General features: G+C 47.7%; 1 protein-coding gene across 4 annotated transcripts in view; it reads right to left on the bottom strand.

The window, feature by feature from the left end:
• The window catches only part of Vav1 (vav 1 oncogene), a 50,137-nt gene that overhangs the window by 11,848 nt on the left and 16,653 nt on the right, over positions 1 to 21,636 (bottom strand). For 2 of the 4 annotated variants that reach the window (NM_011691.4, NM_001163815.1), the window contains 23 exons: positions 21,291 to 21,407; positions 20,779 to 20,837; positions 20,621 to 20,689; positions 20,232 to 20,340; positions 20,048 to 20,143; positions 18,549 to 18,617; positions 18,185 to 18,288; positions 17,448 to 17,547; positions 16,113 to 16,208; positions 15,460 to 15,528; positions 15,229 to 15,315; positions 15,039 to 15,124; positions 14,242 to 14,374; positions 13,446 to 13,555; positions 12,464 to 12,565; positions 12,012 to 12,109; positions 11,908 to 11,930; positions 11,681 to 11,726; positions 11,146 to 11,282; positions 10,290 to 10,355; positions 7,906 to 7,937; positions 5,489 to 5,605; positions 2,058 to 2,145 (listed from right to left, as the gene is read on the bottom strand). In NM_011691.4, coding sequence (NP_035821.3) covers positions 2,058 to 2,145; positions 5,489 to 5,605; positions 7,906 to 7,937; positions 10,290 to 10,355; positions 11,146 to 11,282; positions 11,681 to 11,726; positions 11,908 to 11,930; positions 12,012 to 12,109; positions 12,464 to 12,565; positions 13,446 to 13,555; positions 14,242 to 14,374; positions 15,039 to 15,124; positions 15,229 to 15,315; positions 15,460 to 15,528; positions 16,113 to 16,208; positions 17,448 to 17,547; positions 18,185 to 18,288; positions 18,549 to 18,617; positions 20,048 to 20,143; positions 20,232 to 20,340; positions 20,621 to 20,689; positions 20,779 to 20,837; positions 21,291 to 21,407 — 2,013 coding nt within the window. Of the gene's footprint in view, positions 1 to 2,057; positions 2,146 to 5,454; positions 5,606 to 7,905; positions 7,938 to 10,289; positions 10,356 to 11,145; positions 11,283 to 11,680; positions 11,727 to 11,907; positions 11,931 to 12,011; positions 12,110 to 12,463; positions 12,566 to 13,445; positions 13,556 to 14,241; positions 14,375 to 15,038; positions 15,125 to 15,228; positions 15,316 to 15,459; positions 15,529 to 16,112; positions 16,209 to 17,447; positions 17,548 to 18,184; positions 18,289 to 18,548; positions 18,618 to 20,047; positions 20,144 to 20,231; positions 20,341 to 20,620; positions 20,690 to 20,778; positions 20,838 to 21,290; positions 21,408 to 21,636 lie in introns of all 4 variants that reach the window. The other 2 variants (XR_385313.3, NM_001163816.1) reach the window with 2 other exon arrangements.

The raw sequence follows: 21,636 nt of genomic DNA, 5'->3' as shown, positions 1-21,636 counted from the left end.
GCCAACTTGTAGGAGTTGATTCTCACCATCCACCACGCAGGTTCAAGGGATGGAAGCCATGTGGGTCTTCCCCATGATCAGTAGACCTGAGAAAAAACTGAGGTCACTGAATGAAAAGTTATAACTTAAAAATTAGACGATGATGATGACGATGGTGGTGGTGGTGGTGGTGGTGGTGGTGGTGGTGTGTGTGTGTGAATACTCACTACAGTGAACCTGTGAAGGTCACAGACTCTGTGGAGGCAGGTCTCTCCTTCCATCTTTAGAATAGCAGCTATTGGCTGCTGGCATTGACTTGGTTTGATTGGTGGAAATCACCACTACCCCTTGAGCCAGCTTGCCAGTCCTCTCTCATTTTATAAACAGAAATGAAGACAGAGATGTCAAGTTCTCTGCTCAGGTCCCACAGCAGGCAAGCTTATCATGGGTGACAGCTGAGTTTTCGACCTGGCCTCTGTAAAAGACTTTGTATTTGATTTCAGCTTCCCAATGCGTTGATTTATGGATATTTCTTTCACAAATAGCTTGTGCTAATGACAGGTAACTAGTTGGGTCCAAATTCAAGGGTGTTCAAAAAAAAACAAACAAACAAACAAAAACAAAACAAAAAAACAACCAAGAGTTCTACTGGAGAGATCCAGACTAAAAATGTCATTACAAAAAAGAAAATTGGGGGCAGGGCTGGTGAGATGGCTCAGTGGGTCAAATTCTTGCCTCAAAAACCTGGAGACATGGGTTCCATCCCAGAACCCACGTAAGATGGAAGGAGAGACCTGCCTCCACAGAGTCTGTGACCTTCACAGGTTCACTGTAGTGAGTATGTGCACACAAAGGGAGAAGGAGAAGGAGGAGGAGGAGGATGGGGGGAGGAGGAGGAGGAGGAGAGTGGGAGGAGGAGAAGGAAAGAGGAGGAGAAGAAAAAGAAGAAAGAGGAGGAGAAGGAAGAGGAAGAGGAGAATCTAATTTTTAAGTTATGAATTTTCATTCAGTGACCTCAGTTTCTTCTCAGGTCTACTGATCATGGGAAAGGCTCACATGACTTACATACATACCAATCTGTTTTAAATGGCTAGGAAAGGATAGAAAGAATTAACAGGACAGCAGACACCAGCTAAACACTCATAAATTCTCAGCAAGACAGATCATGCAGAGCCAGTTTGGAGATCTGCAAGCATATGTGCTCTGGAGGCCTGAGAAACAGGCAGGCAAAGGGAGGGACTTGAGTCTTATCTCTAACAATCAGAGAGTGAGTGTGGTGGTTTGTCCAGGAAGACATGCTTTGCCCAGAGAGGAGCACTATTTGGAGGTGTAGCCTAGGTGTGTCTCTATGGGCATGGGACTCTCATCCTAGCTGCTTGGATGCCAGAATTCTGCTAGCAGCCTTCAGATGAAGATGTAGACCCTCAGTTCTGCCTGCACCATGCCTGCTTGGATGCTGCCATGCTCCTACCTTGATGATTATAGACTGAACCTCTGAACCTGTAAGCCAGCCCCAATTAAATGTCCTTTATAAGAGTTGCCTTGGTTATGGTGTCTGTTCACAGCAGTAAAACCCTAACTAAGACAGTGAGTGTGCACACCTATGGATTTGAGTGTGGGCACGTATGTGAGGCCCAGAGGTTGACTTCGGGTGTCTTCCTCTATCACGTTCCACCTGTATCTTGAGGAAGGGACTCCCACTGAGCCTGGAACTCCCTGGTTACCTACCCTGACTCAGTGGCAAGCCCAGGAGAGCCGTCTGTCTCCAGCTCCCAGAGCTGGAGTTACAGACATACACTGCCACACCTGGCTTTTACATGGGTTCTAGAGATCGAATTCAGGCCCTCTGGAGCCTTATCCACAAGACATCTCCACAGCTCAGCCTGCTTGGCATCAATAAGGATTCCTCCATAAGCACTATTTGTCATAACCGTTTTTAACCACGGGTCCTTAAGGGAATGAGTTCATGATTAGTGGCTCTCTGGGAAGGGCTTTAGTAGGACCCTGAGACACAGGTACAGACACTGTTGCACGGGCTCTGAGCAGCTTAGGTAGGGTTAGCCGATAGCAGCCCTTACCAGAAGGCCCCGGAAAGCCTTCTTCTCTGTGATCCGGTACAACCCCTCTGACGTCATGATTTTAATATGCTTGACCTCCACGTTATACCTGGAGTGAGGGAGAAAGATAAACAGACTGTTGAGTCCCAAGTCTGAGGACCATCCACCCAGGACAGAAGAATCAAGCTGGACTCCTTCAAGCAAAGGAAGCCCTGCAGTTCAGAGTCTGGAACAATGCCCGACCCATCCCTTCCTGGGGTCTCTGCTACTCTAAACCTTCCATTCATTGTCTTATATAGAGTTTCCTGTTCTCCCTGTGGCTTATCTTGAAGGTCAGCCTGACAGGGCCTAGAATCACCATAGAAGACTTCTGGGCATGTCTATGTGGGAGTTTCTACATTGAGTTAACTGACAGGAGAAGCCCCCCCCCCCAAACCTGCCCATGGACTGAAATTCTGAACTGAATAAAAAAAGGAGAAAGCAAGCCGAATACCCAGCATTCATCTCTACGCTGGCTAGTTTTACATCAACTTGACACAAACTAGTCATTTGGAAAGAGGGAACCACAATTGAAAAAAAAAAATGTTCCCATCAGCTTGGCCCGTGGGGCACTGTCTTGCTTGGTGATTGATATGGGAGAACGCTGCCCACTGTGGGTGGTTCCATCCCTAGGCTGGTGGTCCACCATTCTATAAGTAAGCGAGCTGAGCAAGCGCCATGGGCAGCAAGCCAGTAAGCAGTGATCCTCCACGGCCTCCACTTCAGCTCTTACCTCCTTGTTTCCTGCCTTGAGCCCAGTGATGGAGCATATGCCCAAGTGTAGGCTGAAACAAACTCTTCCCTCCCCAAGGTGCTTTGGGCCATGGTGTTTTCTCCACAGCAATAGAAACCCTAAGACACAGTCTGCTCCCTGAGTGTGGATGCGATTCGACCAGCTGCCTCATGCTCCTGCCACCGTGCCTTCCCCACTAGAGCGGACAGGTCTCTCCAAGAGCAAGCTGAACAAACCCTCTTTCTCCACCAAGTTGTTTTTGTTAGGGACTTTATCACACAGTGCTGCAATGCGTAAAACCCCTGCCTCAAGGGTGTGTTAAGAAGCCAGTAGGAGCCTGCAAAGAAGACAGTGTCCTTGGATAGAGAGAAAAAGTCTGCTACACAGCATGAAAGATGGGGGAATAGGAAGCACTCAAAACACTGGGGCTCTGTTAATGTGGATGATTACAGAACAACAAAATGGAAGGAGACACCCAACCTCTTGAATATGGCAGATGACACACTAAAAAAGGACAGCATAGGGAGAAGATGGCCATTTCTGACAAAGGGGAAGCTAGGTAACACAAAATCCCTAGAAATGCTTTTGTTTTTTAACTGCTGAGGGGTCACCCAGATGCTTGCCACAAAGCTTGACAACTTGAGTTCAACCCCCATGGCCCTCATGTTGGAAAGTGAGAACTGGCGTCTGCAAGCTGTCCTCCAGCCTTCACACTGTACCACCCCAGTGCGTAGGCACACCAGAAAGAAACATTTTCAAACCAGTGAACTCTCACAAAAATATTGGAAAACCCCAAAGCTAAAAATAAAGTTGGGAACAAGGGTAGAGCAGCCAGCCAGCACAAGTTAACTCCAATAGCAGCACTGAGCGTGGCACGCAAGGTGGCTGCACCATCCAGTCATGTGCACGGGTGGAGTGGGTCCCTGAACTGCGGCTACTTGCCCCACATTTCATGTGGTCACTCCACAAGCATGGACAGTGTCTCCACCCTCCAGTGTCCTAGAGTTCAGGGATTTCTCGAGGCTTGCCAGTGAGGCCCTAGGATCCTCCTGCCTCTCTCTCTCTCTCTCTCTCTCTCTCTCTCTATCTATCTATCTATCTATCTCTCTCTCCAGTTGTTGGGGTCACAAGCACAGCTTTCAGAGGCTGCTAAGAAATCATACAAAGGCCCGAATGTGGTATGGAGGGCACTTCTCAAGCAGCCAACTCCCCAGTTCCTATCGTGGGGCATTTTCTGAAGCTATTGTGCAGATGCAAATCAAAACTACATTTAGGTGCCATCTGACCCCAGTCATTATGGTCGTTGCCAAGAAAAAGCACAACCAAAATTCTGGAGAGGTTTGGGTGGACAAAGGACCCTGTGAGGTTGCAAACTCTTGATAAAAGCTAAGCTAGAATTCTACTCCTCAACCAAAACTGGGGTAAGATGTCTTTAGGGGCTGGGGAGATGGCTAAGTCGGTACGAGCTTGCTTTCAAGCATGGGGACTAGAGTTTGATTCCCAGCACCCATATAAGGCAAGCAAGGTGACACTTACAACCCCAGCCCAGGGACACAGAGACAGGGGGTTCCTGAGAACTCACTGGCAGCCAGCAGCGCCTCTTCTCAGTGAAAAATAATGCTTCAAAACTCAAAGTAGGGAGGGACTGCTGAGATGTCACTTGCCACCAAGCCTGACAACATGAGCTCAAGCCCTGATACCTATACTGTGGAAAGAAAGAACTACCTCCAACAAATTGTCATTGTCCCCACATGCATGCTCTGACACACATGCCTTCCCACACATAAATAATAAATAAATAAATAAATAAATAAATAAATAAATAAATAAATAAATAAATAGAATTTTTTGACTTCTTGAAAATACCTATAATCAGCCTGCAGCCTCCACATGTGGACACATCAGTAAATGCCCACATACATGTCCACAAATAACAAAAATTAACACAAGTAAAGTCACAGTTCAACGGTAGGGATGGAAGTTAGTACCATGTGGAGACCAGGAGATCTGTCCTGGGGCAGCTAGATTTTATTTCCCAAGGATATTTAGCCAGCGTATCCACATGATACCAACAAACCTGTGTTTGTTTTGCAGAACTATCAACAACAGCCAGAACACAAAATCAACTAAGGTGTCCATGGATGAAGAAACTACGATAGACACATGCAGTGAAACATAATTCAGCCACTAAAAGGATAGATAGCAACCTGTCATCTACAATGTAGACGAACTGGAGGATATTACGTCACGTGAAATAAGTCAGGTGCAGGAAGACAAATACTGCAACTTCTAAAGCACAACATTAGAGCTAAAAGTGTCGGCCTCAAATAAGAATAGAAAGAAAAGGTACAATGGGAGGGAGAAGGAAGGGGGCACAAAGTAAGGGAGGGAAGAGGAGTGGAGGAAAGTGAAAGTCGGGAGAAAAAAACGGTAGGTCAATAAAAGGCGCTTGCAGACGAGTGTACACTTTGGTAAATGACAAGACAGCCTTGGCAAGCTCAGGTCAGAAAGGGTGTGGTCAAAGTGGGAGAGGCCCAGGTTAAAGGAGGCATGATCAAGAAGGGAGGGGCCCAGATCAGAGCGGCTGAGATCATGGAGGGATGACCCCAAGTCTGAGGGGATGTGGTCAGGGAGGGAGGAACCCACGTCAAAGGGGCGTGGTCATGGAAGGAGGAGTTACTTAATGCTGATGGCGAACTCCGCTGTATCTTTCACCCTCTGCCGCACCAGATAGGTCCCATCAGAACGGTTGGTGAGGATGCCCTCAGCGCCTGCTCGTTCCATAGGGCCCGCATACCTGCCAGGACACACCTGAGTCAGTCATGACAAGGGGTACAGGGTTGGGTTGAAGTTCAGGCTTCTGGGGACCCCTGGAATTTGGTCATTTGCTTTGATGACCATCTTCTGAGCTCACTTTAGAAACTAATCTCTGTGAGCACCAGGGTAGAGTGAGGTGTCAGCCTCAAATACAAAGATTAAGGGCAGGGCTAGCAGGAGGGCTCAGCAGATAAAGGAGCTTGCTGCCAAGCCTGAGGACTTGAGTTCAATCCCTGGGAACCACTAGATAGAAAGAGAACCAGCTCCTGCAAGTTTTTCTCTGTCCTACACACACACACACACACACACACACACACACACACACACACACGCACGCACACACGCACACATGAACATACACACACATGTGCACATACACAGGTACACACATGCATATACACAGGCACACACACATGCATGCACACATACAAAGTATAAAAACATTTAAGGGAAGGTCTGAAATAAATCAGTAGTATTTTAATGCAATGTTTAAAAAAAACAGAACAATTAAAAGCCAACTAAAAAAAGGAATGAGGCCTACGCACAGCCACAGCGAGGCTACAGGAACACCATGCTCACACAGTGGGTCCTCAAGGATACCATGCTCACACAGTGGGTCCTCAAGGACACCATGCTCACACAGTGAGGCTTTAAGAATGCCAAGGCCAGTGTAAAAACCAGACACCAAAGGCCACACAGTGTGCGACTCCATGTGAGAAATGTCCACAGCAGGAGAGAGGAGAGAGAGAGAGAGAGAGAAAGAGAGAGAGAGAGAAAGAGAGAGAGAGAGAGAGAGAGAGAGAGAGAGAGAGAGAGAGAGAGAGAGAGAGAGAGCAGGTTCATGGGTGCTGAGACTGGTCAGGAGAATCCTGCTTAGAGGAATAAGACTGGGGGATGGGTGTAATGTTCTGGAACTATAGACGATGACGGCACTCCATTCTGAGTGCACCAAAACATAGTGAATACAAGTGTAGATATGATTGTAATATAATATATTGTGATGTGATACATTTATGTCTCCTTTAAATTTCTTTATTATTGCTGACTTAGATGTAGAGTGTGGTTTTTTGTAAAAAGTGAAAAGAAGTAAACTGTAAAAATGTTCCTTTTGTTTTATAATTTTTGTCTGGATAAACTTATATAGCTACTTTGTTTGTGGGTTCTTCTTTTATCATCTCCTAACAGCATCTTCTCTGGTTCGGCTGGGCTTCTCTTGGCTCAGCTGTCACCAGCTGCTCTCTCAGTCTGCAAGCCCAATTCACTTTCAACCGTCTTCTACTTTCACTCTTCCAAATCTCTCTTCTAATCTTTTCCCAGCCCTGCTCAATCTTCTTTCTTCTTCTCTGTCTCCTGGACCCGACTTCTCCTACTCCTTTCTCACTGTTCCTCCACTGGCTCAGCCTCTGCTGGCTTTTATTATCCTCTCCTGTTCCCAGAAGAGCCAACTGCCACACAAAACATTTCATACTACAGTGGAGACTGGCAGTCAGTTCTCTCCTCCCACCAGAGAAATAAAGACTTGTTTTATTCCTTGAACTCGGGTCCTTGGACTTAGCAACAAGTGCTTTTATCCACTGAGTTGTTCACCAGTCATGTCTCTCTCCTTACACAATACGTGCTGAAGTGTCCATATTTATATGTATGAGTACATGTAGACTTTGTTATGATGATATGTATATACATATTTTGTATATGAACAGCATCACCATCACCTTCAACAGCATCACCATCATCACCATCATCACCATCACCACACTGCCCTCAACACCACCACTACTACTGTTGCTATCACTCTCACCACCATCATATTCATCACAATCATACTTTCCTCTCTACAGTTAACACCATCACCACTATAGCCAACACCAACATCACCAACATCACCACATTTACTACCATTACCACCACCATAACATCATCACCACCATCACACCATTGTCCATCACTGTTACCATCACAACCATTACCACGATCATTATCAGCAATACTATCATCATCACCAACAACAACAGCATCACCATCACCACCATCATCACCAACACAACCACCACCATCATGATTGTCACTGTGACCTTCATAATTGCCTAGAATCAGGAACCTTTCTTTCCCCTGTCCTTCCCCAGCAGCTCTTAGCCCAGGATAAACCCAGAAGTGCTTAGGATCCAAATCATAAACTACTGATCACTCTGAAAGCCTCCATGTTTAGCCTGAGCTCTCCCTTAACCCACCCACACCTCAACAGACACCCATTTTAAAGAAAGGAAACATGATTATACTCACCAGAGATGCACAGACAGGTCCTGAGGAGGGCCCTGGGAACACAGACAAAAACCCAAACTCAGAGATGATGTCCTTGCCTTGAAGACTTCAGGGACACCCACACACATCCACTCCACTAACATTTGCTGAATTGGTTCCACATTCCAAGTATGTGCTATTCATGGGAGAAACAACTCTAGAACCCTGTTTCCCTGTGTGTTTACATCATATTATATATAGTTATATATATTAACCTCAAGTCATGTATGATGACTAGCTTTCCAACATGACCCAAACCAAAATCACCTTTGAAGAGAGTGAGGACTGAGTAGATCGGGCGCCCAGTGGGTGTGTCTGTGGGGATCATTCCCTAGGCAGGAGGTCCTGAACTTTTTAAGAGGGTAAACTGAGCTGAGCACAAGCAAGTGAGCAGGTGACAGTGCAGGTGTCATTTCTCTCTGCTCTTGACTGTCAGTGTAACATGAGCAGCCATCTGAAATTCCTGCCTTGATTTCCCTACAATGATGGGCTATAACCATAAGACTCTTTTCTCCCCCAAGTTGCTTTCTGTCTGGGTATTTTATCCCAGCAACAGAAATGAAGCTAGAACACTGAGGATGGTGTTTGTTTATGTCAACAAAGGACTCAAGTCTACACAATGCAGATGTATAGACAATGTGGGAGTAGGAGCAAGAAGGCCTGGAGGGAAGAGTGGGAGCACAGCTGAGGAGGAGGAAGGAGGAGGGAGGAAGAAGGCAGGGAGCAGTGAACACAGTCAAGGGACATCACACACATGTATGACAACAGCCTTCTGAAGTCCACAGCTGGGTGTGATGAGTACTCACTACTTAAAACTATATTTAAAAAGATTTCCTGACTTGTGCAAATGATACAAATCATTGCTTGCAGGGACACTAGGTAGGCAGTTGGCCCATGGACACATGAATGGCTATGGAAACAGAAAGGGGACTGCTTTCTAGGCAAGGAGTGCACCTCTCTACTGCATTGTCAAGCCTGAATGATGTATTTTTGTCATCATTTAGAATTTGTTGGCAATGATGGGGATGAGATTGGGGACCTAGTACATAAAAGCAAGCACCCTACCCCCTAGCTATGCCTCAGCTCCTCACTGACAGATCCTAGACAGGGCTCCACCCCTAATCACAACCCCAGACTCTCATTGGGGGATTCTAAGCAGGGCATAGCCACACCCCTGACCACAGCCTAGACCTTGAGATAACCAATCGATACTACCCAATCTGGAAGGAATGGCGGAGTTTGAAACTCACAATGAAATTTGACACTAGAGATACTTAAATTCAGAGCGAGGGCCTATAAATGTAACCTGAAAATAAAGGGGAACTGTTTGGGAAGAGGATAGGGAACAGCAGGAAGAGGGGGAGAGAGGACAGTTGGGGGAGTTAACAATGTGAACACAGAACAATGATAGAAACATATAAAACTGTCATCATGAAGCCCATTGTTTCAATATTAAGTAAAAGTTAATTTAGGGCCAGCAAGAGGGTTGGTGGGTAGAGGTTCTCACCACCACCTCTGAGCTCACGAGTCTAATACCCAGTGAGAAGGGGAAACCTAGCTCCCACAAGTTGTCCTCTGGCCTCCACACATGCAGGCCCTGGAATGCACACTCAACACAAACAAAATAAATAAGCAAGCAGAGAGTAATGGAAAAGAATATAAAGGTAAGTTAATAACGCTGAAATCAGTGGGTGCGGCCGTGGTAGATGAACCTAGCTCCAGCCAATGGCCTCGTACCCATGAGTGTATGACAGCACAACTTAGACTCTGGATCATTTTTTAAAAGAAAAAATAAAAAGAACACAAAGTCTGTAGGGGTGAAACTGGATCTGAGAGGAACTAAGGGGTGAATGGTGAATAAATATGATCCAAAATGTATTTTATGTATGTAAGAAATTCTCCAACTTGTTTTTATCAAAGGGAGAGAGAGAGAGAATTATGAAATTATGAACAGGGAACCACTGGGAGGAAACAACAGATCTATCCATCAGGAGGAGCGTGGTGAGGAAGAAGGAGGCCATGATGCCTTCACACGATTCAGCTTAGTGTTTGAGAAAGAAGCTAGGGACTGGCCCAGCTTCTGAGCATCTGCTCCGTCCCACACAACACCCCAGGGAAAATGCAAGTTGTTTCACAGAAAAAGCAAGAGGTTTCTACATCAGCAGTCACATGCTGACTAAAGGTGGCGCAGAGAAGCAGATAAGGTCTTCGTTTGGCAAGACCTGACCTGCCATGATAAACAGGATGGGGAGGGGCTAAGATACATGAATGATCCACAACTCATTCTCACCTCCCTGATTGGCCCAGTCTACTAGGGCTCTATCTGAACCCTTGACCCTCATACAATCCAGAATTGAGGCACTCACGTGGACATAGGGATGCACTCTGTTACAGGGAAACCAGCCGACTTCATTTGTAGCAGTATTCCTTCCCTAAAAAGGCAGGAGACAAAACATAATCAGAATATATGGGTATCCTTGTGTGTGTGTGTGTGTGTGTGTGTGTGTGTGTGTGTGTGTGAGAGAGAGAGAGAGAGAGAGAGAGAGAGAGAGAGAGAGAGAGAGAACCTGCTCACTTGCATGTGTGTAGCCATTTCTTTCAATGGATACTTGGATAGAATTATTCATTCATCTCTCATTCAACATGAGGAACCTGGGACTGTTTCAAAGGTAGAGCCCCAACCTAGAATCCCTCAGAGAGGGGCTCTGGGCATGTTTATGGGTGGAGCCCCTGATTAGAATGCCCCACTGAGAGATTGGAGGCGTGGCTCATGGATGGAGCTCCTGCCTAGAATCCCTCAGTGAGAGTCTAAGCTATCAACAGACAGCTGCTTAGCATCCTTGAAGCCCGGAGATTCATACCCAGAACCACAAAAAAAGTAAAATAAAATCTAACCTATAGAAGAAAAGACATTGTGGTAGCTATAGAGCTACCAAGGAGTACCAGGTTCCCAGGAAGGTGACCATCCCCAGACATCTCTACTCACATACCCTTCCCACAGGGGCCAACTCCAGAACTTTTTGAGACTATGACCCCACTCCCTCAGATTCCCTGCACCCATGACCTTGACCTGAGCCCATAATCATGACCTTATTTACTCTCGTACTCCTCAGGAAGCAACTCAAGAGCCTCATGAGGTAGTGCTCTGACCCCTTCATGTCATTTGTATCCATAGCTCCACACGCATGCCTTGCCTCTGGCTCCTACAGCCAGTGTCCATACCTCCCACCAGTTGTGCTCAGCCTCTGCCTTAGTGAGCTCCACAATGTCCCCAGGGTTGAGCCGTAAAAATGGCCCAAAGGCTCCAGGTGGAGGAGGGATCCCATAGTATTCCTGAAACACTTCCATCTTAGGCAGACCTGGAAGGTGGAAGGAGATGAAACAACATGGTCGGTAGAACACTCAACGCTGTGTCTTTAAACCCAACCAGAAAAAGATAGATAATACCAAGTGGTGATGATGGTGAGGAGAAACTAGAACACAAGTTGGACAGCATCTACTGAAGATAAGGGTATCTACCCTGGTTCCCAGCAATACCATTGTAGTGTAAACACTGAGGAAAATGAAAATACACCGTTGCCTAGAGGTAAAACCCCTGCCTAGAATTCCCCAGTGAGGAGCTAGGGGTGTGGCCAGGGGTGGAGCCGCTGTCTAGAATCCCCCAATGAGAGGTTGGGGGTGTGGTTAGGGGGTGGAGCCTCCTCCCCCTCCTGGAGTTTCTTGCAGTTGCCTCCCTCACAGCACTCTGCACACTCACCCAATTCATTCCTTTTCTTGTCCTGGGCCCTTCGATGGAGCTTGTCCTGGAGGGAGGGATGAAGAAAGTAGGCATAAACATAGTCACGCTATTCCCAGGCAGGAGATTCCTTAGCCCTTCACTGTCCCTGTCCAGCCAGGGATGACGGTGCTCATTCCTGGTGTCTTCTGGTTCCTCTCTCATGAGCCTCTGTGATTTCCCAGGTACAGAATGAAATCGGATCTTACCTTCTTCATGGTTCCTGCGAAATCTATGGAAGGGAAAAGTTCATTCAGAAGGGAACTCCCCTACAGAGAAGCTAGCCCACTTCCCTACATTATCCTAGAAATACCTTGCCCATGGCGACCACAGGGAGGCACTCTCCCCAGACACTCCTTGTGTGCAGGTGCCCGGCACCTGTAACAGCGATATCCCTGGTAGAATGTGCCTCTGCAATGCAGGAGAGATAAAGGAGAGACATGGAGAGTTACTGGCACCCTAACCACCAGTATGTCCTTTGAAAGAAAGCCAAGGCCAAATTTTGTGATGTACATCTGTAATTCCATCATGGAAAGGATGAAGCAAATACTGCATCCAAGCTTAGCCTGGGCTTCTGAGGGAGACACTATCTAAAAGGAGAAAGAGGAGAAAGAGGCCGGAAGAGGAGAGGAAGAAGGGAAGCAGAGGAAGAGGAGAAGGGAGAGGTATAGAAGAGGGGTAATGAGTCACAGTAGGGCCTCCCTCCTCTCAAGCAGAGAGGAAAGGCCAAGCAAGCTCGAGGCTCAAGATCGCCCAGATACGCACCTGAGTAACATCTGGCAGGCCTTGCAGGAAGTGGTCTCCTCAAAGGAGAACATCTGAAAATCATGCCCATTGGCTGTAGCATTCTCTGGGTAAATGTTGGAGCTGGGGAGAGAATTTGAAATGAGAGAAGCAGTCCTTCATCCTGAACATGGATGCACAGCTGTCTACAGAGTAAAGTATCAAGGTATCTGGGCATCTGTCCATAGATGCTGGAGTTGTATCCAGCTTCAGGGAACTATTGTGAGACAAGGTGTTGTGAGTATCAGCGGAGAGGGGAAACAGCTGGGCAGGTGCCGAAAGCTAGGAGAGGGATGGAAAGTGGTTGTTTAATGGGTGCAGGGTCTCCTTTGAGGGTGATGAGAGGGTTTTGAGCTAAGATGAGAGGGTTTTAATTACACGTTTCAGATGCATTAAATGCCATGGAATTGTAGCTGTGAGATGTTTGGAGTTAGTTATGTAATTTTCACATCAACAGAATGAAGGGCAGTGGAGGAGAAGACAGAAGAGGAGGAGGAGGAGGACATTGGGTAGAAGGAGAGAGGTAAAGAGAGAGAAACAGAGAAGGGGGGGGTGTGCATGGAGGAAGGCCAGAAGAAGGGAAGAAGAAAGAGCAGGAAATGAAGAAAAAGGTGGGAAGAAACGTGAGGACACAGTCTTTGGTTTTAATTTTGGGGATTTTTTTGGGGGGGTGGGGAGGTGTTTGGTTTGGGTTTTTTGGTTTCGAGTTTTTGGGTTTGTATTTTTGGTTTGGGGCTTTTTTGGGGTTCGTTTTGTTTTGTTGTATGTTTGTTGTTGTTGTCGTCGTTGTTGTTGTTGTTATTGTTGTTGTCTTTTTGTTTTTAGTTTGTTGCTGTTTTTGTTTGCTTTAGGTGTTTTATTTTTATCTTTTAGGGTTTTCTTGTTTTGTTTTGTTTTGAGTTTATTGTTGCTGATGTTTTTGTGAAGTGAGAATCGAACCAAATAACAGGAAAAGGAGGCTCACATGGCCATTTCGAACTGTTCCATCCACTTCTTCTTCAGCTCCCGAGTCTTGAAGAACAGCTCATAGCCCTGGGCGCCTTGATCCTCAATCAGAAGGAACATATGGCTCCACTGTGTGTGGAAAAACATCGCAAATGGATCCCCTGCAGTAGGCAGGATCACATCCCACCTGTCCTTCATCCCTCAGAGTAATAAGCTACTCTTGCCCAGGGCACATACATGGGTGTGTTCAAACAAGGCTGTCTAGACCATCCAAACACACATCAGCAAGTCCAACAGTCAATGAGGACCTGAGTTCAAACCCCAGAACCTACATTAAAAATATCAAGAGTGATGTCATGTGCTTATAATTCCAGAGCTGGGGAAGCAGACACACGGGAGACTCTGGGCCTCCCTGGTCAGCCAACCTAGCCTAAATGGCAAGCCCCAGGCTCAGTGAGAGCCTCTGTCTCCAATAATAATAATAATAATAATAATAATAATAATAATAATAATAATAAAATAATAAAAATTTTAAAAGATGGATGGTCCCTGAGGTTGCCTCTGAACTCTAACTCACACAAGAATTTTTCAATGAGATTGAGAAGATTGAAGGACAAGTCTTTAAATTCTCTCTCTCTCTCTCTCTCTCTCTCTCTCTCTCTCTCTCTCTCTCTCTCTCTCTCCCTCTCTCTCTCCCTCTCTCTCTCCCCACATTCAGGCAACCCCAAGGTCCTTAAACTCGCTCTTGCTCTCACTCTCTCTGTGTCTCTCTTCCACATGCAGGCAACCCCCGAGACCCGGTGGCAGAGTCCCACCTTCTTGTTGTCTCGCTCCCCGGAGGAGTCATCTCGAACTTGGAAGCTGTGCAAGTTCACCGAGGCTTTGAGGTCGTAAGAGTCCCCGCGGCGTTTACAGATGAGCAGTGCTTTGTCCAGCAGGAAGGCATACCTGCGAGCCTCCAAGTCAGGGGCCCAAATCTAACCCCTCCAGTCCCCCTGCCATCTCCTGGGCCTCTGCCTGCTCTGCTGTGGGTTCGCATCCTAACCTTAACCAACTTACTAAGTTCATCTGTGCATCCTATCTTGATCCAAGTTGATCCTGTCCAACTTTGCTCAACCACACATCCATCAAGCTGCTCCCCAAGCCTAGGATGACTGCCCACAAGTCCGTTCCGGCAGCTAGCCCCACCAAGAATCCTTCTGGTATATCTTGGCTCCACTCACCTTTCTGTCTAGGCTGTAGCCACGCCCCCTGGCTAGACTGCACCTCAGATCCAAGTTTACCTGCCTGTCTAAAAACTTGGCTTTAGCTGGGCATGGGGTCAGTCGCCCGTTTATCCCAGCACTCAGGAGGAAGAGGCAGGTGTATCTCTTTTGAGTTCAAGACCAGCCTAGCACACACACACTCTCTCTCAAAACTAAGAGATGATACCCCCACATAGATTCACCTCAAATCTATATTGAACCCGCCCACCTACCTGCCTATGTAGAAATCAGGACCAACCTACTGCCCAAGCCTTCCCCCAGACTCATTTGACTCTCCTCCACCTTCTGCCTAAGCACTGGCCCCGCCCACAATCTCTCCTCCTCCCTTGTCCATTGGCTCTACCCACCTGTCTGTCTTTGAGCGACGCTCCACTGAGGTAATCTTGAGCTCACCGTCAATCTTGGGCCGGCCATAGTTAGCCAGAGACTGGTCCTGCACGGTAGGCAGAATGGTGTCTAGCTACAGATTCCCCTGGAAGAGGACCGGCACCCTGCCCATAGGTCTACACCCTTGGCCCACCCAGCTCCACCCCTCACCAGGTTCTCAATGGACAGCTGAAAGTTTGTGATCTGCCGTAGGGTTTCATTGTCCCTCTTGACCTCGTTCACGCACTGTGCCAGGTCCTGTGAGTGGGGAAATAGTAACAAGCTTTCTTGCCTACCCCCCTGGGCCAATCCCTTCCACAACCAAGGGTAAAAAATCAGCCGGCTAGTAGAGGCAGAGAGGTTGCTGCCAGCATGGGTAACCAGCAGCACCTGCTCACTCACCCTCATGGCGTCCAGGGCCAACCGCAGGTTCTCCTTCTCTGTAGCATCCTGTGTGTGTTTCACTAGCTCCTGTGAGCACCAAGGTGTCAGAATTAACCTGGGCCTATCCCCATCCCCCAGAACTTCCAACTGATGCTGACCCACTAGGTCCTCCTAGACACTGGGCATAACCCAATAGCTGATGTACCCAACCTCTCAAAGCCAGCCTTCCCCACCCTCTGGGCCCAGCCCAGATTCTGTAATGATTCATTTTAATTGTCATGTTGACACAGTCGAAAATCATCTGGAAAGAGAGTCTCGGTGAGGGACTCTAGAGATCAAGTTAGCCTGTGTGCACGTGTGTTTATGGGGGACTGTCTTAATTGCGTTCGTAGAGGTGGGAAGACCCACTCCTTGTGAGTGGCATCAGTCCCCAGGTTTGGATCCTGGACCTGTGTAAGTGGAGATTTAGCCAAGCAAGACTGAGCAAGCGTGTGTTCAGTTGGCTCTGCCCTTTAAGGGTGTGACTAGCTGCTTCTTTCCTGCCTTGACTTCCCAGGCACGCACTTTCTCCCTTATAGTTGCTTTTGCCTGTATGTTTTTACTGCAGCAACAAAATGGAGACTAGGGTGTCACCCAGCCACACCCAAGGGGACCCAGCCGTGTGCTGGCACCTGGAGAAGGAGGTGGTACTTCAGCACCCGCTGCATAGGTACCATCAGCAGATCCCGTAGGGTGAATCGGCCATTGTTAGCTCTTTGAGAACATTCCTGGCAGGGTGGAAAATAGGAGCATCATGGGAAACACATATGGCACAGGGCAGGAGGAGGACAGGAGGCAGGGGAGGAGGGGCAAATGGATTTGACTAAGTACAAGGACTCAGTTTGTGAGGTGCTTACCATACCAGCATGAGGAACTGAATTCCATCCCCACAACCCACAGCCAAAACAAAACAAAACAAAACAAATAAAAACCACCACGCATGTTGGTGCAAGCAGGCAGTTGCAAGCTCAGCACTCAGGAGGCAAAGGCAGGTTGACCCCTGATGGTCACATGGTCACTGGCTGGCCAGCCTAATCAAATGAGCAAGCCTCCAGTCCCAGGGAGAGACCCTGTCTAACAAACACGGTGGAGGAGCTGATGACCGGGCTCAGCAGGTAAAGAGGCCAAACCTGACAACTGAGTCCAGTCCCTGGTACCCTCACAGACACACTGTGGCATGTGCACACAGAGAAAGCAAATAGATGATAGATAGTAGATAGATAGATAGATAGATAGATAGATAGATAGATAGATAGAAGTAAAAGAGGGAATGAAGAGGTGGCTCTGTAGTTAAGGGCACCAGCTGCTTTTGCAGAGGACCTGAGTTCGATCCCCAGCACCCACAAGGTGGTTCACAACCATCCTTAACTTCAGTTCAAAGAGACCTGATGCCCTGTTCTGGCATCCACAGGCACTGCTCAAAAGCAGTGTACAGATATATACACACACAGACAAAACTCCTACGAAAATAAAATAAAATTAAATTTAAATTAAAAAGAAAGGTGGAGGGGGCTGGTGAGATGGCTCAGCAGGTAAGAGCACCCGACTGCTCTTCCAAAGGTCCAGAGTTCAAATCCCAGCAACCACATGGTGGCTCACAACCATCCGTAACGAGATCTAGCGCCCTCTTCTGGAGTGTCTGAAGACAGCTACAGTGTACTTACATAGAATAAATAAATAAATCTTAAAAAAAAATTTAAAAAAAAAAAAAAAAAAAAGAAGAAGAAAGGTGGAATGTGGTAGATAGAGGAAGACACACAGTATAGATTTTTGGCTGCACGTGCACACACACTCACATGTATGTGGGCACATATACATGCATGGACCATGGATGTACACATACATGCTTGCACATACCCCACACACAAAAGATTGTAAACGGCAAAATGAACCCAACTCCATCTTCCCTGTGCTCCCCAGGACGCATAAAGCAGAGGGAGGGTCCCACGAGGGTGGCATAGCCCCACCTCCAGCTTCATCTGCACATCCTCCCGTGCTGTGGCCACTTGATCCAAGTGCTTGCTGGCTGACTCCACCTGACTGCAATAACGGCCATAAACCAGGAACCTGTGGGCCAGGGTGGGACACCATGGAAGGGTGATTGTGAAGTCAGGGATATCTAAGCACCCATTCTGGCCTCATTCAGCCAAACGCATAACCCCAGCCACCATCTCCCCATCTGTAACACAGGCCTGGCAACAATACCTCCCAGAGGTCTAACATAATTGTTAATGGTAGAGTGCAGAATACAGCCTGTGACCAACGGTTGTTGACTTCACAAACAATTATTGAGCATCAGCTGTGTGCCAGCCCTTTGCTAAGTACCTTATACAATGGTTTATTCAGTCCTCACTGTGTACCTGAACATGCCCGTTCATAGACGAGAAAACAGTAGCTTCCCAGTGAGGCACACAGAAGTAAAAATCAAACGAGAGCTGGGAAAGCCAGCTCTGAGGGCGTGGCTGAGTGTTGTCAGGGGTGGAGGCCCACCTAGAATCCCCCAGTAAGGGGCTGGAGGCATGGTCAGGGGTGGAGGCCCTGCCTAGAATCCCCCAGTAAGGGGCTAGGGGCATGGTCAGAGTGGAGCCCCCCTAGAATTCCCCAAGTCCTGGATTTATTCAGCCTCTGACTCTCATCCAATGAAGAACCCTGCCCAGTAGTCTCTAATGCCTCTCAGTGTCCCACTCAGTCAGGCATGTCTCACCTCTCCTTGTACTTGATGAAGACCTGATACAGTGTTGTTGCTCCCGGGCCAGCCAGGGCATCCTTCAGTTCCTTTAAGAAGTGGGTATGCACAGAGAACAGCTCCTACCCCGAGGGAAAAAGGAACAAAAGAGATGTGGCTGGGGCTGTAGCCTGGGCACAGACATGGACACGGACACGGACACGGACACGGACACGGGCACGGGCACGGGCACGGGCACGGGCACGGACACGGACACGGACACGGACACAGACACAGACAGGACAGAACAGCAGAGGAGGAGGTCATACACATGTCCCAGGGCAAGTGACAGTCACAAATCCCCTTGGAAAAGACAAAGACCTCCTGGAACCTGCTAGCTCACCTCAATGTTGACAAAGATGGTCTCCATGTCTTGAGGCTTAAGGAATCGCTGCAGAGGCTTCATGAAGTGCTGAGGAGATCCAAAGGAAGGTAAGACGGAAGAAGATCCTCCATCTAGGTCACCCAAAGAGACAGAAACAAGGACGCGTGGGGGAGGGGGGACACACCAACAGCAAGGGGCTAGGAAACAGACGCAGAGAGAGACAATGACAACACAGACAGAAATGGCAAGGAAGAGACAGTCGAACTGATTGAAGGACAGACAGAGTGATGGAGACATAAACAGAGATAGTTACAGAATGACACAGATACCAACATAGAAATAGAGGCAGACACACAGAGACAGACAGACAGATAGACAGACAGATTCACAGAAACACAGAAATAGAGACAGGCAAATACAAAGAATTAGAAATTGAGACAGACAGAGACAGAGCAAAAGAAGAGGAGACCTAGGCATGGTGGCACATGCCCGCCATCTCAGTGCTAGAGTGTCTGAGGTAAGGGCATCATTAGTGTAAGATCAGGCAGGCTACATAGTGAGGATGTCTCAAAAACAAAAAACAAAACAAAACAAAAAAACAAACAAAAACGAGGGGTGAGGAGATAGTTCCGTGCTGTTGATCTTGCAGGGGACCCAGTTCAATTCCCAGCACCCATATGGTGGTTCTCAAGCTCCACAACTCCGGTTCTAGTGGATCTGGTGCCCTCCGCTAGCCTCCCAAGCTGCCACACACTCACAAGTTGCACATACATATATGCAGGTAAAACACTCACACTTAAAATAAGATTAATAAATTCAAGTGTTTAAATTAAGGAAAAATCAAGAGAAAGGGAATGTGCAGTAAGAAAAAAAATTGCCTTCAACTGTTCCAAGTCAGAGTTATCACTAATAGCCCAAGGTGGGCGCCATCAAATGTCAACCAGTAGATCATAGACCAAGTATGGTTCATCTATTTGCTAGAACATTGCTCAGCAATGAGCAGGCTCCAACACATGTGGAGAGACCTCAAGGATATTGTGCTAGGTGAGAGAACCAAACCCATGAGACCATGCAGGGTGAGGCTTCTCAGCAGGAAATGTGCAGAATGGGGGAGTCCAGCGACATAAAGTGGATGCATGGGTTCTGGTAGATGGCGAAAGTGGGGAGCCTACAGATTACAGCTAAGGTATACCATGTGTCCATCAAGAACAGTAGCATGCTGTATAACTAAACAGCAGCAATGGCTGCCCACTGTTGGATTTAACGACTGAGTGGGTCGTTTAGTGTATTTATCCATCTCTACTAAGCTAGGTTTTTGGGTTGTTTTGTTTTGTTTTTTAACAATGGAGCCAGGTGTGGTGACACATGTTTGCCATCCCAGCTCTCAGGAAACTGAGACATTAAGATTATCAGTTTATGGGCAGCTTGGGGCAACATAAGAAGACCTCCTAGGAGGAAGCAGGGAGGAGATGCCCCTGGCAGGACCCAGGCTGGCAGGACCCAGGGGTGTGACACACCTGCTGGATGGAGCCCAGTGTGTCTGTATACTTCTCCTCCGTCTGCTGGATCTCCCGCAGGCAGCAGCAGCGCTTATCATACTCTGTCATCTTGGGCTGTGAGCAGAGACCATAGAGGCTGGTGAAGCTCCCTGCAGCCATCTCTACCCTTCCCACCTGCCCCGCCCTTCCCAGGCCCACTCACTGGCGTAGGCACCGACTCCAAGCGCATTAGGTCCTCGTAGATCTCGTCCCCCTCTGCCTCCTCATTTTCCACGCAGTCATAAAGGTCCTCGTCTTCCTCTGCGGTGTCACTAGGGGACAGATTCAGGCCATGTCCCAAGCCAGGGACCCATCAGAAACTTTCAGAATGAAGAATAAATGCACAATGCCACCCCTCCCCCCACGTCTTGCAATGTGTCACCTTAAACTACAGGACAGATCTATGTTCTGTCAGACTCTGGGACAGATCTGTGTCCCTTCAGACTCCAGGACAGATCAGAGCCCTCTCAGACCACACAACAGATGCATGTCTCTCAGGCTCCAGTCTCCACTGTGTCTCACAAGCTGCACCCATCAGGTCCTAATACTCACTCAATCTGGTCTGAAAGGCCACTGTAAATATCTTCGTCGTTCAGAGCGCTGTCCTCTGTTGGGAAGGGCCTGGGGAACCAGATTAGCATAATCAGGGCTGTGGGACAGTGGGCAATATCTTCAAGAATGGGCCAGCCTCACTTCTTGGCTCTACTCACATGATTCCTTTGTTCTGGGCAATGGGTGTCCATGACAGAGCAGACAGGGTGTAGATGACCTGTGATAAGGATCATAATTGCTCAAAACTCCCTTCCATACCCACCCCTCAGACTACCAGCACCTGAAGCTATCCCTTGATGTTAGACATGCCCACCAGACTTTGAGGAGCATAACCCAGCATCTTCTATACATCCCTGCACCCCAGACAATGTCTCCCCACTATCAGGTCCACACAATCACTCAGGCAAGACAAGGCAATAACTTGTTACGTAGGAAAGATGAGAGATCAGAGGGGCAGAACCACACAGCACCAGCCAAGGTCACACAGAAAGTAGGTGAACAGACCCTTGAACTTGTTCCCCATGCCCCAAGCTCACGAGCAGGAAGCTCCCTAGTAGTCTATGGGCACATGCACAGGCAGACCCTCAGGCGCACGCGCGCACTCAAGCATACTAGTCAGTACTAGAAATGAATCAAAGTCCAGTCTTTGGGCACTGGGAATCCAGCTCACCTTTCCAAAGTCCTGCACATCGAAGAGGTCAAAAGCCTCAAAGAGTTCACTGCGCTTGAGGCCGAACTTCTCACAGCAAGTAGACAGGAAGGTTCGAATGTTCTTAAGACAAAGGAACTATGGCAAAGAGAAATGAGGCTGGGGATACAATATGGTGTGTGTGTGTACACACACATACACACACAGGCAAACCAGAAAACACAGATATAAAAAATAAATATATGTGTAAATAAAAGCAAAATAGGGCTGGCAGGATAGCTCTTCAGCTGAAAGTGCGTGCTGTGTAAGCCTGAGTTTAATCCACAGAACCCACACAAAGATGGACAAGGAGAAGAAGACTCCACAA

Source organism: Mus musculus, chromosome 17 (assembly GCF_000001635.26).
Source record: "Mus musculus strain C57BL/6J chromosome 17, GRCm38.p6 C57BL/6J".
In the NCBI taxonomy this organism is placed as follows: domain Eukaryota; kingdom Metazoa; phylum Chordata; class Mammalia; order Rodentia; family Muridae; genus Mus; species Mus musculus.
The sequence above is the reverse complement of the archived record's forward strand: the minus strand, read 5'-3'. Positions and strand labels throughout refer to the sequence as shown.